The 14,402-nt window shown below is 35.8% G+C and overlaps 3 protein-coding genes across 4 annotated transcripts in view; all 3 read right to left on the minus strand.

Moving 5' to 3' along the window:
* Nucleotides 1-235, minus strand: part of LOC144957821 (peroxidase-like) — a 44,027-nt gene extending 43,792 nt beyond the window's left edge. Inside the window, exon 1 of the mRNA XM_078889277.1 lies at nucleotides 85-235. The gene's annotated coding sequence lies outside the window, so the exon portion shown is untranslated. The remainder of the gene's footprint in view (nucleotides 1-84) is intronic.
* A 2,303-nt stretch (nucleotides 236-2,538) lies between these two features.
* LOC144957919 (uncharacterized) overlaps nucleotides 2,539-14,402 on the minus strand; it is a 20,944-nt gene continuing 9,080 nt past the window's right edge. Inside the window, exons 2-4 of one of the 2 annotated variants that reach the window (XM_078889476.1) lie at nucleotides 9,754-9,810; nucleotides 7,474-8,866; nucleotides 2,539-3,622 (exon numbers count right to left, since the gene is read on the minus strand). In XM_078889476.1, the coding sequence (XP_078745602.1) occupies nucleotides 2,953-3,622; nucleotides 7,474-8,866; nucleotides 9,754-9,772 (2,082 nt within the window). In that variant the 5' untranslated portion in view covers nucleotides 9,773-9,810 and the 3' untranslated portion in view covers nucleotides 2,539-2,952. Of the gene's footprint in view, nucleotides 3,623-7,473; nucleotides 8,867-9,753; nucleotides 10,002-14,402 lie in introns of those variants that run through there. The other variant, XM_078889475.1, reaches the window with a different exon arrangement.
* The window catches only part of LOC144957918 (uncharacterized), a gene marked incomplete in the record, with an annotated part of 12,915 nt that continues 10,505 nt past the window's right edge, over nucleotides 11,993-14,402 (minus strand). The window contains 2 exon segments of the mRNA XM_078889474.1: nucleotides 11,993-13,429; nucleotides 14,028-14,402. Of these exon segments, the coding sequence (XP_078745600.1) occupies nucleotides 12,757-13,429; nucleotides 14,028-14,402 (1,048 nt within the window).

The following is a 14,402-nucleotide window of genomic DNA, read 5'->3' on the forward strand; positions in this document are numbered from 1 at the left end:
TCTTATCCAAAGGGGTAGCAAACTGTACAACTGTTAATTTCACGCTACGGAAACCTGGATAAACTCTTATTTCATGATACACACTTTTTAAGATTTCTAGCTTCTAACTGTGAAGTCGTTTTCGCTTGGATCTGTATGACAATGAATAATTTTACACATTAAAATCACAGCACACTTAGGGTGTGTGCGATTTCCCCTTGACACGTGTAGGAAGACAACAAACGGCCTACTTCAATGACGTCAGAATCTGATATTTGCATAACGGCTGTACTAATGACAGGAATTTGCATATCGGTGATTGAATTAGTGGCTTTGTTCTAGATTGATGTCGTGAGAAAATAAATGTTAAAGCAAGGAGCATTTGAGCCACAAACTAGGCTCAATATGCTTTACAATGAGGCCCAAGCCAACAGTAACACTTAACAGGATCGTCTTCATCATCTTCATCATCATTATCATCGTCGTCGTCATCATCATCATTCTCATCATCGTCGTCGTCGTCGTCATCACGATATCACCATCATTATCGTCGTCGTCGTTGTCATCACGATATCATCATCATCGTCGTCGTCGTCATCATCATCGTGTTCAACTTTGGATGAGATAAATTCGTTTCGACAGAGAGAACGTTGTTGACAACCAGCTACTCATTTTACATTTTGAGATCGATGTAGGACGAGACATGACGATATTAGCTGGTTCTGTTAAATCGAGCGGAAAGTACTTTGCGATAGACTGGCGTCCTATCCAACGGGGTAGCAAGTAGTAATATTATTCGTTTCATGCTACGGAAACCTGGATAAACGCCCTCTTCATTAATACATCCTTTTTTCAGATCACTGTGAAGTAGTTTTCGCTTTGCTTTACATTTGAGTTCGATATTATGACGAGACATAAGATGACGCCTGTTAGGCGATATTACATTTTTTTTTTCAGACAGAGACAGCGGTGTTAATAGGAAGGTACTCATTTCAAACCCGAGTACAGTGAGAGAATGCGAATAAAGAGCCGATTTTTAAACCAGTGACTCAAATAAAAAAGAAAAAAAAAGAAAATTCCATTTATTAATCCCATAGGGGAAATTTGTCTTTAGGGTCTATTCCAAGGAAAGACTGGAATAACCCAGGCGTCAGCCGCAGTGCATCGCCGCAAATTTAGTTAGGGTGAGGTGACTTGCTCAAGGCCACTCAGTGCAGCGGCGAGTGATCGAACTCGGTACCTTTCGGGTACGAAGCAAAGACCGTACCGCTGAGTCACGATATCCCTCGCTATCCCCCGAATCAGAGCGATACTTGAACCCAACACCTTCCAATCCGAAAGCGAAAGCGAATGTCCTATAACTGGATCTCATAGCAGCGCAAAGTAAAATTCCATTTTACTGCAAATAAATAAATAAATAAATAAATAAATAAATAAATAAATAAATAACATTCCCTTTATTCACCCCCATGGGGGAAATTTGTCTTTAGGGTCTATTCCAAGGGAAGACTGGAATAACCCAGGCGTCCGCCTTAGTGCAGCGCCGAAAAATGAGCTAGGGTGAGGTGACTTGCTCAAGGCCGGCCACACAACGAGTATATTGCGCAATATCCACTAAATGTGCTCAAAGCGCTTTACAAGGGGTCCCTGGTCAACAGCAACATTTAACATGTAGGACGGGACATGCCGCCTGTTAGGCAATATTACAATTTTTCGGACTAAGACAACGCTGTTAACGGCCAGGTACTCATTTTACACCTGATTACGGTGAGAGAATTGAGTAAAGAGCCTTTTCCAAGGACTCAACTATGCGCCGACCGCAAGGTTCGAGCCCAGGACCTTCCGATCCGAAAGCGAGTGTCATACCACAAGACCACATAGTCCGTTAAAATACGGTCCAACACAAATTAATATTATAATTACATCTTTTGTACCCTACAAAAGCAGAATGTAGTTGGATTTCAAATTATGAATCGAGTTACAAAACGAAACAAATCGATATGCAAATTTTAATTCTAAAATCGATTTTTACATAGCTTGTTGTAATTAAAAAGACAGTCGTTTCATACCAACGTATAAATTTGCATAAATCAACATGGAATGTGTGAGGTCCCACTAGCTCAGTTGGTAGAGCTCTCGCTTCACAAGGAAAAGGGCCAAGATCGATCCCGGGTACAGTCGAGTTTGTTTTTTTAATAATAATAATAATAATAATAATAATAATAATAATAATAATAATAATAATAATAATAATAATAATAATAATAATAATAATAATAATAATAATAATAATGATTAATAATAATAATATATAATAATATATAATAATAATAATAATAATAATAATAATAATAATAATAATAATAATAATAATAATAATAATAATAATAATAATAATAATGATAATAATTATAATAATATAATAATATAATAAATAATAATAATAATAATATATAATAATAATAATAATAATAATAATAAATAATAATAATAATAATAATAATAATAATAATAATAATAATAATAATAATAATAATAATAATAATAAATATAATGATGATGATGATGATGATGATGATGATGATGATGATGATGATGATAATAATAATAATTAAGAGGGATCCCAACCGAACATCAACATTTATCTTAAGACGATATTACAAGTTTTTTCGACAACGACGGCGATTATACCGGCTTTACCCGAAAATTACAAAAACACACATTTTGTATAAGGGTGCCGATGACCCAGTTGGTAGAGCGCTCGACTCGCACGTAAAGCAACCGAGGTCGAACCCGGATGAAGTCGAATTTTTGTTGTTGACTCCCCTGTCTACCCAGTAGTGAATAGGTATCTGGGACTGTTAGATCTTGTCTAAAAGTAGTTTGAGATAGACTAGCATCCTATCCAAAGGATAGCAAGCAGTGGCAATTGTCCATTCCATTTATATATAAACCGGAATAAAATCCGAAAGACTACTGACAGTAACAATATGGTTTGAGGTTGTAAATATTCAAACAATAATCTTGTCGGTTGTAGAAATTGAGTCTCTGAATTTCTCCAACCACGGAAGCGTTCCGTTTAACCGTGTCGTATTGTAACACACACTCGTACACGCCTCCTCCTGGTCTGGTTGCTATGGTAACTTGATAATGCTCCACGTGTATTGCATCATAAGAATCGGCCGTTTTGATCATCAAAATTGAGTTCACAGTTTGTAAACTGAGCTTTGAACACACATCCCTGTGGTTAATAGTTAAATTGACAATGAAATCTAGAAAAGTTGAAACCAACAAGTCCGATATATAAGTATTCGATTCCTTCAAATAATCGATACTTATAAACTTTCTCTGATTACAAAATTCTATTGGAATCTCAGCCTCACGGCACGTCCTCGAGTCTGGAATTTCATCAAACAGACTTATAGCTCTGGAATTTTTGGTGTTTTTCCTAATCCTCCGTAGAGTCCTGTCAGGGAAGTGTAGGATGTCCATCAAAGTTTTGTTGATGTCGTAGAAGGTCGTGAGTCGGTCTTGGTTGGTTCGGAATGCGTCGATGAGTCGTGGGTATTTCCGGTCAAACCATTCGGGAAAGATGAAGAAAAAGAATGGCGTCGTTGTCTCGATCATTCCGTTCACAGTTTGTCTGGGGAGGGGGGGGGGGGAGGGGGGAGGGGGAGTGGAGTTAAATGGGAGAATGATGAGGATGTCTTACAATTATTATTGTTTTTTTTAAATCCCGGGCTTTTTATATAGAGCAATATTCACTAAATATGCTCAAAGCGTTTTACAAAGGGTCTCTGACTAACAGCAACGCATAACGTGTAGAACGTGACGCCTGTTAAGCTATATTACATTTTTTTCGACACAAACAACGCTGTTAACGGCCGAGTATTCATAATTTTACACCCGAGTACGGTGAGAGAATGTGAGTAAAGAGCTTTTTCCAAGGATTCAATTATGCGCCGAGCGAGGCTCGAACCCTAGAACACTCATGCCTTCGGACCTAAAAGCGAGTGTCATACAACACGACCACACTTTTCACAACTATTTCTCTATTTCTCTTCCTTTTCTTCTTCTTCTTCTTCTTCTTCTTCTTCTTCTTCTTCTTCTTCTTCTTCTTCTTCTCTCTTCTCTCTTCCATCTATCTTCTTCTTTTTATCTTTCTTCTTCTTCTCTCTTCTTCTTCTTCTTCTTCTTCTTCTTCTTCTTCTTCTCTTCTTCTTCTTCTTCTTCTTCTTCTTCTTCTTCTTCTTCTTCTTCTTCTTCTTCTTCTTCTTCTTCTTCTTCTTCTTCTTCTTCTTCTTCTTTTCTTCTTCTTCTTCTTCTTCTTCTTCTTCTTCTTCTTCTTCTTCTTCTTCTTCTTCTTCTTCTTCTTTCTTCTTCTTCTTCTTCTTCTTCTTCTTCTTCTTCTTCTCTTCTTCTTCTTTTCTTCTTCTTCTTTTCTTCTTCTTCTTCTTCTTCTTCTTCTTCTTCTTCTTCTTCTTCTTCTTCTTCTTCTTTTCTTCTCTTCTTCTTCTTCTTCTTTCTTCTTCTCTCTTCTTCTTCTTTTTTTTATTATTATTATTATTATTATCATTATTATTATCATTATTATTATTATTATTATTATTATTATTATTATTATTATTATTATTATTATTATTATTATTATTATATTATTATTATTATTATTATTATTATTATTATATTATTTTATTATTATTATTATTATTATTATCCTATTTAATATTATTTTTATTTGGTGAAATAAACTACAGTTTTAAAAACATCCAAAAACAAGTACAGAAATAAAATTGAAAAATGCTTTTCTTCTGGGGATATACGGGACACGTGGCGGGGGCTTAAAACTGCTGTTAACTATAATCCAAAGCCCACGATTGTATCAGAAGATATCGAAATTGAAACTCTAAATAAATTTTATTTACGTCCTACACAGCAAACAAATTTGATATTGAAAATAAAAAAACATAAATTAGACAGGGCTTTGGAAGATGAAATGACTATTGAGGTCAGTGAAGAAGAAACGAGATTCGTATTTTCGAAACTAAACGAGAGGATGGCTGCTGGGCCGGATGGATTGAAAGGACAATTATTAAAAGAATGTGCCCATCAGCTTTCCCCCATTTATACACATATTTTTAACTGGTCCTCCAATGCGTTTCGATCCCTGAAATTTGGAAAACTTCAAAAATTATTCATGTTCCAAAAAAAGAAAAACTTGAAACTATGAACGATCTCAGACCTGTTGCACTGACTTCAATAGTCATGAAATCTTTAGAAAAACTTGTTCTTGTTAAAATTAGGAACCAGTTTATGCCATTGAGTGATAGTCATCAATTTGCTTACAAACCAGGACGTGGCGTAGAGGATGCCATTTTGCTGTTTACAAACAACATCTACAGGCATCTAGATCACGCTAGGAGCTATTGCAGATTGCTTTTTGCAGATTTTTCTGCAGCGTTCAATACAATGCAACCTCAGTTGGTTGTTCAAAAATTGACTAGTCTGAATTTAAACAAGTATATAATTGCTTGGGTGCTTGAATTTCTTACGGAGAGAGCACAATATGTTCAATTAGGACAAAACATATCTTCCTGTATAACTACAAATACTGGTGCTCCTCAAGGGTGTGTATTGTCCCCTGTATTATTCACAATATACACGAATGACTGTAGAAGTCAAAACCTGAGTGTACCTTTAATAAAGTTTGCAGATGACACCGCTCTTCAACAGCCTCATAACAAATGGCAACGAAGTGGCTTATAGGCAAGAAATTGATAGATTTGTGTCTTTGTGTGATGCCCACCACCTAGAGCTTAACATAAGCAAGACAAAGGAGCTAATGATTGACTTTAGGAGAGTGAAGGAACCGATAGAACCGTTAAAATCAAAGGACCAATTCGTCCAGCGAGTTCCTCACTACAAAGACCTTGGTGTAACGATTGATGACAGGCTCAAGTGGGATAAACACTTGAAAATAATTAGGCATAAGATGTGCAGACGTACATATTTTTTATCAAAACTCTCTCAGTTTAGAATAGATAAAACCCTCTGCACATTATTTTATAGAGCAGTAATCGAAAGTGTCTTGTCATTTTGTATAACAGCTTGGGGAGGCAATTGCTTAGCAATGGAAAGGAACAAAATAAATTCAAATATTTAAAAATCCATTAAACGCTATATAAATTATGTTGACGATGTAGATCTTTTATACGAGAAATTTTGTATAGATAAAATAACTAAAATATTAAATAACCAGTATCATCCACTAAGACCATCAATTATTATGTCAGAAAGAAGTGGTCGCCCTTTCTCTATTTCAACGAAAACAGAGAGACACCGAAAATCTTTTCTGCCGTCCAGTATTAGGTTTTATAACAACAAGGAATAATCATTTTAGACGTCTATATAATTATTTCTCATTTTTACTTTCAAAAAATATAAATATTAATTTATTAATTTATTTGTTTTGCAATCTTTTCATTTTTCAATTTATAGTGACAGTTTTAACTAGTTTACAGAGTTGAAATTATTCATGTTATAAAGCGCAGCTCTGGTTATGGAGCTGCTCCTTTTTTATATATACATCCTATTTCCATTGCATTTTTATCTTATTGTGAAAATCATAACACGTCTGTACAAAAAATTTCCTTTTTGGGATGCAATAAAGTATTATTATTATTTATTATTATTATTATTTATTATTATTATTATTATTATTATTATTATTATTATTATATTATTATTATTATTATTATTATTATTTTATTATTATTATTAACAATAAATAAAAATACAAAAAATCAAAATTGCGTATTGCGTTTGGATTTTATATCGAGTCCGTAATATCATCTTGCATTATAAATAACAATGTGAAATTTCAATTTAACATACGAAAACAGATAATATGGACGTTTCGGGTTTCCCTTTTATCAACAAAACAGGATTTAAAAAATGAAACTCTACAGACAAATGAAATAATGTGGTAACGGTGTTGTTAACAACGAAATATTAACTATAGAAACCCGAAACGTCCGTTTTATCTGTTTTCGTATATTAAATTGAAGCTTACATCCAATTTCAAATTGTTATTTATTTCTTCGAGCTTTGAGAAGCTACATTCAACATTCTTGCATTATAAACGAGTCGAGGTTAAGTAAAGCAGTTGTCCTTCAGAGCCATAAGCCCCAGGAACCGGGGGAGGCCTTCCTAAAGCTCCTACATCCCAAGTATTCTTGTTCTAGTAGGGAGGGGGGAAACTTTTTTTTATAATGTTCTAGTAGGGGGTTTGGGAGGGGGGGGGGAGACTTAAAAAAAAGTTTCCCCCCTCCCAAACCCCTACTAGAACAATATAAAAAACAAGAATAATGGGGATGTAGGAGCTTTCGGAAGGCCTCCCGCAACCGGAGTTTGACCCGGTTTATGTATCGTTTAACATCTAAAGATGTACAATATTCTAATCACGTGACTAGTCATGTCATGTTTTCTTCTTACCTAGAAGGCCCAAAACGTTCTCCGTGGTCACTGAAAAAAATGACCAAGGTGTTTTCCAAAACGTTGCTTTCCTTCAAATGTTTGAAGAAGTTGAGGTAGATTTCGTCTCCTCTGCTTACATCATTGGGGTCATCGTGTGAGAGGCGAGAGAAAAAGTTACAGGCGAAATACGGGGTCAGCTCTGCTTTTCTCTCAGGTTCATGATGAGTTTGGTTAAATTTGAATAGAAATTGGGTGAGATAATCCAACAAGGCCTCTGGTTCCGGACTATCGCCGACACAGTTATCACCCCCTTGCCTAGCGAGACGGTTGTCTCCCAGATGAAGACTGACCGGTCTGTTGTAGTAGTCAAAGGTAGGCCGTTTGAATCCCCTTTTCCCAAAATGATAGAGCGTTCCATTCCCATCAAACCCCATGTACGTTCTATATCCGGATGTTTGGAATGTGTGCCACAAGAATAAACGTTTGACGACGTCAAAATATTCCTCGCCGTTCAAGATGGTTTTTCCGAGATCGTTCATGCGCAATCCGGTGTGCATTCCGAATACGTTCGGAAATGTATTTTCACCTACTTTGTTAAACCTTTGTAATTCTTTACCATTAAGATGGGTTATAATGAAATTCCGTGTTTTCGGCATGGAGCGAACAAAATTCTGTTTGGAAATTCCGTCGATTCCTAGAATTAAAACGCTCAAAGTTTCGGAAGGAGAATATTTTTCTAAATGGCGTTTGATATCCAGGGTTGATCTCAGTTCTACTTCAGGCTTTTTGATAATTCTGCTTTTGTATGTTTGAGCCACTGGTGAATTATTCAAGTAACATTCCACAAAAATATGCTCATCAGCAGATGGCGAAAGCTTTAATGGACGATTTAGAAATTTCTCACGCCATCTTAACGGTTTTAATTTACTGTCATTTTCGTCCGATAATTCCAGTACCGCGTACCGACAGTAATCGATTCTTTTAATAGTATTGTTTACTTTAGTAAAGTTAATTGTTAACAAATCATCTTGGTCAATGTAAACAACACTGGGTAAACCTTTATCACAGGACAAGGGCGGGTAACTCTTGAAATATTTTAACATGGCGGGATCAAATGGATCGACGTCTACATAAGGACAACAATTTTTTGGTGATTTGATAGACGTTTTAAGGAATAGTTGCCTGTCTATCGGTTGATAATCTGTATGAATTTGAAACTCAGAGCTTGGCTGTTGGTGTCTGTGTTCGAATCTCGTCATGATTGGCCCTCGAGTCCGAATGGACGGGTCCACATCGTTGAATAATATTGCCCGCCATTGGCTGATGACGAATATCGCACATATCACGACCACGGCCATCAAAAAGAATAAGGACATTTTAGAGTAGTTGACAGCCCTCCATCTTTTTATACCTGGAGGAAGAGGAAAAGGGGACAATAAATTATAATAATACATATATATATATATATATATAATCATGTTTGATACAAATATGGTACGGATAGTGCTCGACATGTAGCAATGGAGCGAATTATAATTATAATCTACATCGATGTTTCAGGCCTTTTAGCCATCGTCAGGACTGTATGTTACATGAGTTTGGTTTGCTGTCAACAAACCAAGTAACCGAGCATCTTCCCATCCGAAAGCGAGTGTCATAATACTAGGGGGGTAGCGTCGCTCGGCGGTGCGGTCTTTGATTCTTACCCGAAACGTACTGAGTTCAATCGCCCGCCGCTGCGCCGTGTGGCCTTGAGCAAGTCACCTCGCCCTAGCTCAATGTGCGGCGCTACACTGCGGTAGACGCCTGGGTTATTCCCAGTCTTCCCTTGGAATCGACCCTAGAGACAAATTTCCCCTATGGTATGAATAAATGAAATGTTATTATTTTATTATATTTATTTTTAGATAACATAGCTGTACGGTTAGTAGGTAGATTTGTGAATTTAAAAAACATATATTGAGCTTTTATATAGCGCAATATCCACTAAATGTGATCAAAGCGCTTTACAAGGGGTCCCTGACAAACAGCAACACGTAACATGTAGAACGAAACATGACGCCTGTTAGGCGATATTACAATTTTTCGGACAGAGACAACGCTGTTAACGGTCAGGTACTCATTTTACAGTGGGAGTACGATGAATTAATGTGAGTAATGAGCCTTTTCCAAGAACTCAACAATGCGCCGAGCGAGGCTCGAGCTCGAACCCAGGATCTTCCGATCCGAAAGCGAGTGTCATACCACAAGACCACATACATAGCCGCATGAATTTCCAATGCTAGTGAATCCACTTACTGTTTGTGAGCCAGGCCATCTTTGTGAGTCGATGAGTGGCTGTGAATACAACGTGAACTGGGAGAGGAGAATAATTTGATTGGAAACATGAATGTCACATAGATAGAGGCATAGAGGAATATGATGTGGTGCGTATTGGTGGTGGTGGTGATGATAGTAATGGTAATGACGGCGATAACGGGGAAAAATGATAGTTATGAGAGGAACCATGACGATGATGCTGATGATGATGATGATGATGATGATGATGATAATAATAATAGTAATAATAATGATAATTATGATAACATAATAATAATAATAATAATAATAATAATAATAATAATAATAATAATAATAATAATAATAATATAATAATAATAATAATAATAATAATGTAATTAAAATAATAATAATTAATAATAATAATAATAATAATAATAATAATAATAATAATAATAATATAATAATAAAATAATAATAATAATATTAACAATAACAATAATAATAATATTAACAATAATATAATAATAATAATAATAATAATAATAATAAAATAATAATAATAATAATAATATAATATAATAATAATATAATAATATAATAATATAATAATAATAATAATAATAATAATGATAATAATAATAATAATAACAATGACAAACAAGATTTACAACAGTTAATGACAATTACATTTTAATCCAAGCATCAAGGGATGTAACTAATAATGATATTCAATATTGTTGGTTTTAACTCAGTCGTCCCCCTTGCCTCAACTGACGACCGCCCATTAATTGTGTTGAAAGAGTCATTGGGTGACCTGTCGTTGGCGTCAAGAGCTGGTAAATCTATTATTTTAGTCCGGTTGTAGAAATTATTAATAGCGGAAGAGAAACCTCAATTTAATTTACGAAGACATAAAAAAACACAAACACACAACAAAAAAAGTGAGCTTTTTTATAGGGCAATATCCACTAAACGTGCTCAAAGCGCTTTACAAAGAGTCCCTGACCAACAGCAACACGTAACACATCGAACAAAACATGACGCATGTTAAGCGATATTATATTTATTTCGAAATAGACAATGCTGTTAACGGCCGGGTACTCATTTTACAGCTGAGTACGGTGAGAGAATGTTAGAAAAGAGTCTTTTCAAAGGACTCAACTATGCGCTAGCGAGGCTCGAACCCAGGATTTCCCGATCCGAAAGCGAGTGTCACACCACAAGACCACACAACCGCATAGTCATTCTTTCACTTATAAGGTGGCATAACTATTTCAGTAGCAGGATGTATAGACAGATTCTTAGGATTACGGGACGTGAAAGAGTGAGGATGGATGATCTTTATTGACAACCAGCATGCATTTATACCAAAAAAAAAGTCACCACTGTTTTGAAACCAGAAGGTCAATTACATAAAGTATGTATCCAGTCATCCAATGATTTAACACTTCCAATGATATTGGAACCAGGTTTTTTTGTTTTTTTTTTTGGGCATCAAACTTTTTTATCTCTTTTGCACTGATATTATATCATATTAAACGGCCTATTACAAATCTATTCATCTCTCCAGACACACACACACACAAATTAAGAAATTAAGGAGCAGGCATCAGTGTAAGATAAATATCTGAACAAGTGTGTATGAAAGGTTCTTTTAATTGTATTGTTTACTTTAGTAAAGTTAATTGTTAACAAACCATCTTGGTCAATGTAAACAACGAAAAAAAAATAGAAGAAAAAAACCAGTCTATCTCGACAGGGATCGAACCTCAGACCTTCTGATTACTGGTCAGACATGCTAACATTACACCACAGAGGCTCCCGATAGTTAGGACAATATTAATAGCTATATTATTCACAAGGGTACGCGTTTTACGCGGTAAACCCTCGCTTGCATCAAACAACACATACATTGAACACGAGAGGACGATTTTTTTTTCGATGACTACGATGTTACTAGTGTGCATCTGTGTGAGTGTGTCTATTGTTATAAATGTGTATCCAAATGACAAATTTCCACTTTTTTGAGGACAATAAAGATTTATTATTATTATTTATTATTTATTATTATTATTATATTATTATTATTATTATTATTATTTAATTATTATTATTATTATTATTATCATTCATTATTATTATCATTATTATCATTATTATATTATTATTATTATTATTATTATTATTATATTATTAATTATTATTATTAATTATTATTATTATTATTATTATCATTATTAGTATTATTATTTGAGTTCCCCAATTTTTTAATTTGATATTTTCAAAAATTAAAATGGAGCAACTCAAATGTCTTGGTCCTCGTCATCTCGTGTTCAATGTTTGTGTTATTTGATGAAGGCGAGGGTTCACAGCGTCGGGAACCTCTATGGTGTGCAATGGTAGTATGTGCTGCTATGTGGTCAAGTGGTATGACACTCGCTTTCGGATCGGAAGGTCCTGGGTTCGAGCCTCGCGTTCGGCGCATAGTTGAGTCCTTGGAGAAGGCTCTTTACTCACATTCTCTCACCGTACTCAGGTGTAAAATGAGTACCTGGCCGTTAACAGCGTTGTCTTTGTCCAAAGAAAATTGTAACATCGCCTGACAGGCGTCATGTCCCGTTCTAAATGTTACGTGTTGCTGTTGGCCAGGGACCCCTTGTAGAGCGCTTTGAGCACATTACGTGGATATTGCGCTATATAAAAGCTCAAGTTTTTGTTTTTTTATATAGTAAAACTAATAAATAGAGGTGCCTAAATGAGTCATTAATATGGGGATAAAGATAAAGGGAGTAAATCTGACTCATGAATGAACAACACAAAACAAACGACATTTCGGCCTTTGGCCTTTTTCAAGTAAACAAATGTAATGGTAGCACGTCTGACCAATAAGTAATCAGAATGTCTGAGGTTCGATCCCCTGTCGAGGTAGACTGATTTTTTGAGATGGTTTTATTTCTTTTATTTTTCAGTCTTGCTTTGTCTGGCACCTTTCATAATACACACAAGTTCAGATCTTTATCAGACACACACACAAAACGGTTTAATATCTAGCGGTTTCACACATTGACTTCTCCATTTATAAACGTCCATTCTACGAATAGTTCCTCTCAAAAACGGTGTCCGTGTCGCCAAGTCGTACTCCAAAAAAGCATCAAAAATGGCCGACCCTGGCTTTGTCACTATGGTTACTAAATAAACAACATTCTCGGGCATTTTAACCTCAATTTCGCCCCTCACTGATCGAATTGAAGTCACGTATTTTAGACTTAATAGTTCACATATCTTCCTGTGTTCACGAGTTTTATTTGTGATTAGAAATAGCAAAGCATTCACAAGTTGGGTTCCAATGTGAGTAGAATTCATAACATTGTGAGAATATTTTTTACAATTGCAATGCTCCATGGGTATATCTGCGTCTTTGCATGTTCTATTTTTAGGAACTTCATGAAAAAGACTGTTGCCTCGAGACTGTATCAAGGTTTTATTTCTATAAATATTTCCAGTGCCAGTGTTGGTTTCAGAATCTTCTGTTAATTCTTTGAGTGTTTCGTGAATGTCAAAGAAGGTGGTAAGTCTGTTTTGATTGGTATGAAAGTTCCTCATCGCCTCAGGGTATTTGATTTCGAACCAATGAGGGAACATGAAGAGCATAAAAGGTGTATTGGCCTCTATCATTCCACTGAATGTATTTCTGAGGGAAAGACAAAGAGAGCAACATGTTTTGTAAAAATGGGTCATGAGCATGAGAGCTGAGGAGTAACAAAGGGAGAAAAGAAATTCTTCTTTATCTTCGTCTTTTCCTCCACCTTCTTCCTACTCCTCATCCACATTCTCCTCCATCACCTCCTCCTCCTCCCCCCTCTCTCTTTATGGTGAAAAAAAGATAAAATTGTTGGTTGCATCGTAACGAATGTGACGATGTTTCTATTCTTGGTAGGGAGAAGGTTAAAATGTCAAATTAAAGAACTTGTCAATACTGTATGATTATTCATATAGGAATAAAATAAAATTCCCTTTATTCATCCCATAAGGGGAAATTTGTCTCTAGGGTCTAATCCAATGGAAATCTGGAATAACTCAGGCGTCAGCCGCAGTGCAGCGCCGCAAATTGAGCTAGGGCGAGGTGACTTGCTCAAGGACACACAACGCAGCGGCGGGTGATCGAATTCGGTACCTTTCGGGGTGCGAAGCAAAAGACCGTACCGCTGAGTCACGCTGCCCCCCCCCCCCCCAATAAAATAATAAAAATAATAATAAATGTAATAATAAATAATATAAATCACTCTCACCGGATGTCACCAACCCTTGCTCCGTGGTCGCCAAAGAAGATGACCAGAGTCCTGTTCAGAACGTTGTTGTCTTTCAAGGTCTTGAAGAAATTCAAGTATATTTCGTCTCCCATACTGGCCTTATTAGGGTCGAAATGCGTCAGCTTGGTGAAAAAGTTGTACACAAAGTAAGGCTTGTTGTTTTCATCCTCCGTTTTGGAGTTATTAAAGGTCAAGGTCATCTGAGCCACGTAATCGAGCAATACTTCCAATTCCGGGTCATCGCCTAAACAATGATATGAGTTATCTCCCATTTTTTTCAATCTGAGGTTGTCTTCCTTGATTTTCAAAACAAGAGGTCGAGTAGAGTAATCGAAAGTCGGGCGTTTCCAGCCT

Source organism: Berghia stephanieae, chromosome 12, assembly GCF_034508935.2.
Source record: "Berghia stephanieae isolate SIO BIC M18660-M18661 chromosome 12, UCSD_Bste_1.3, whole genome shotgun sequence".
In the NCBI taxonomy this organism is placed as follows: Eukaryota; Metazoa; Mollusca; class Gastropoda; order Nudibranchia; family Aeolidiidae; genus Berghia; species Berghia stephanieae.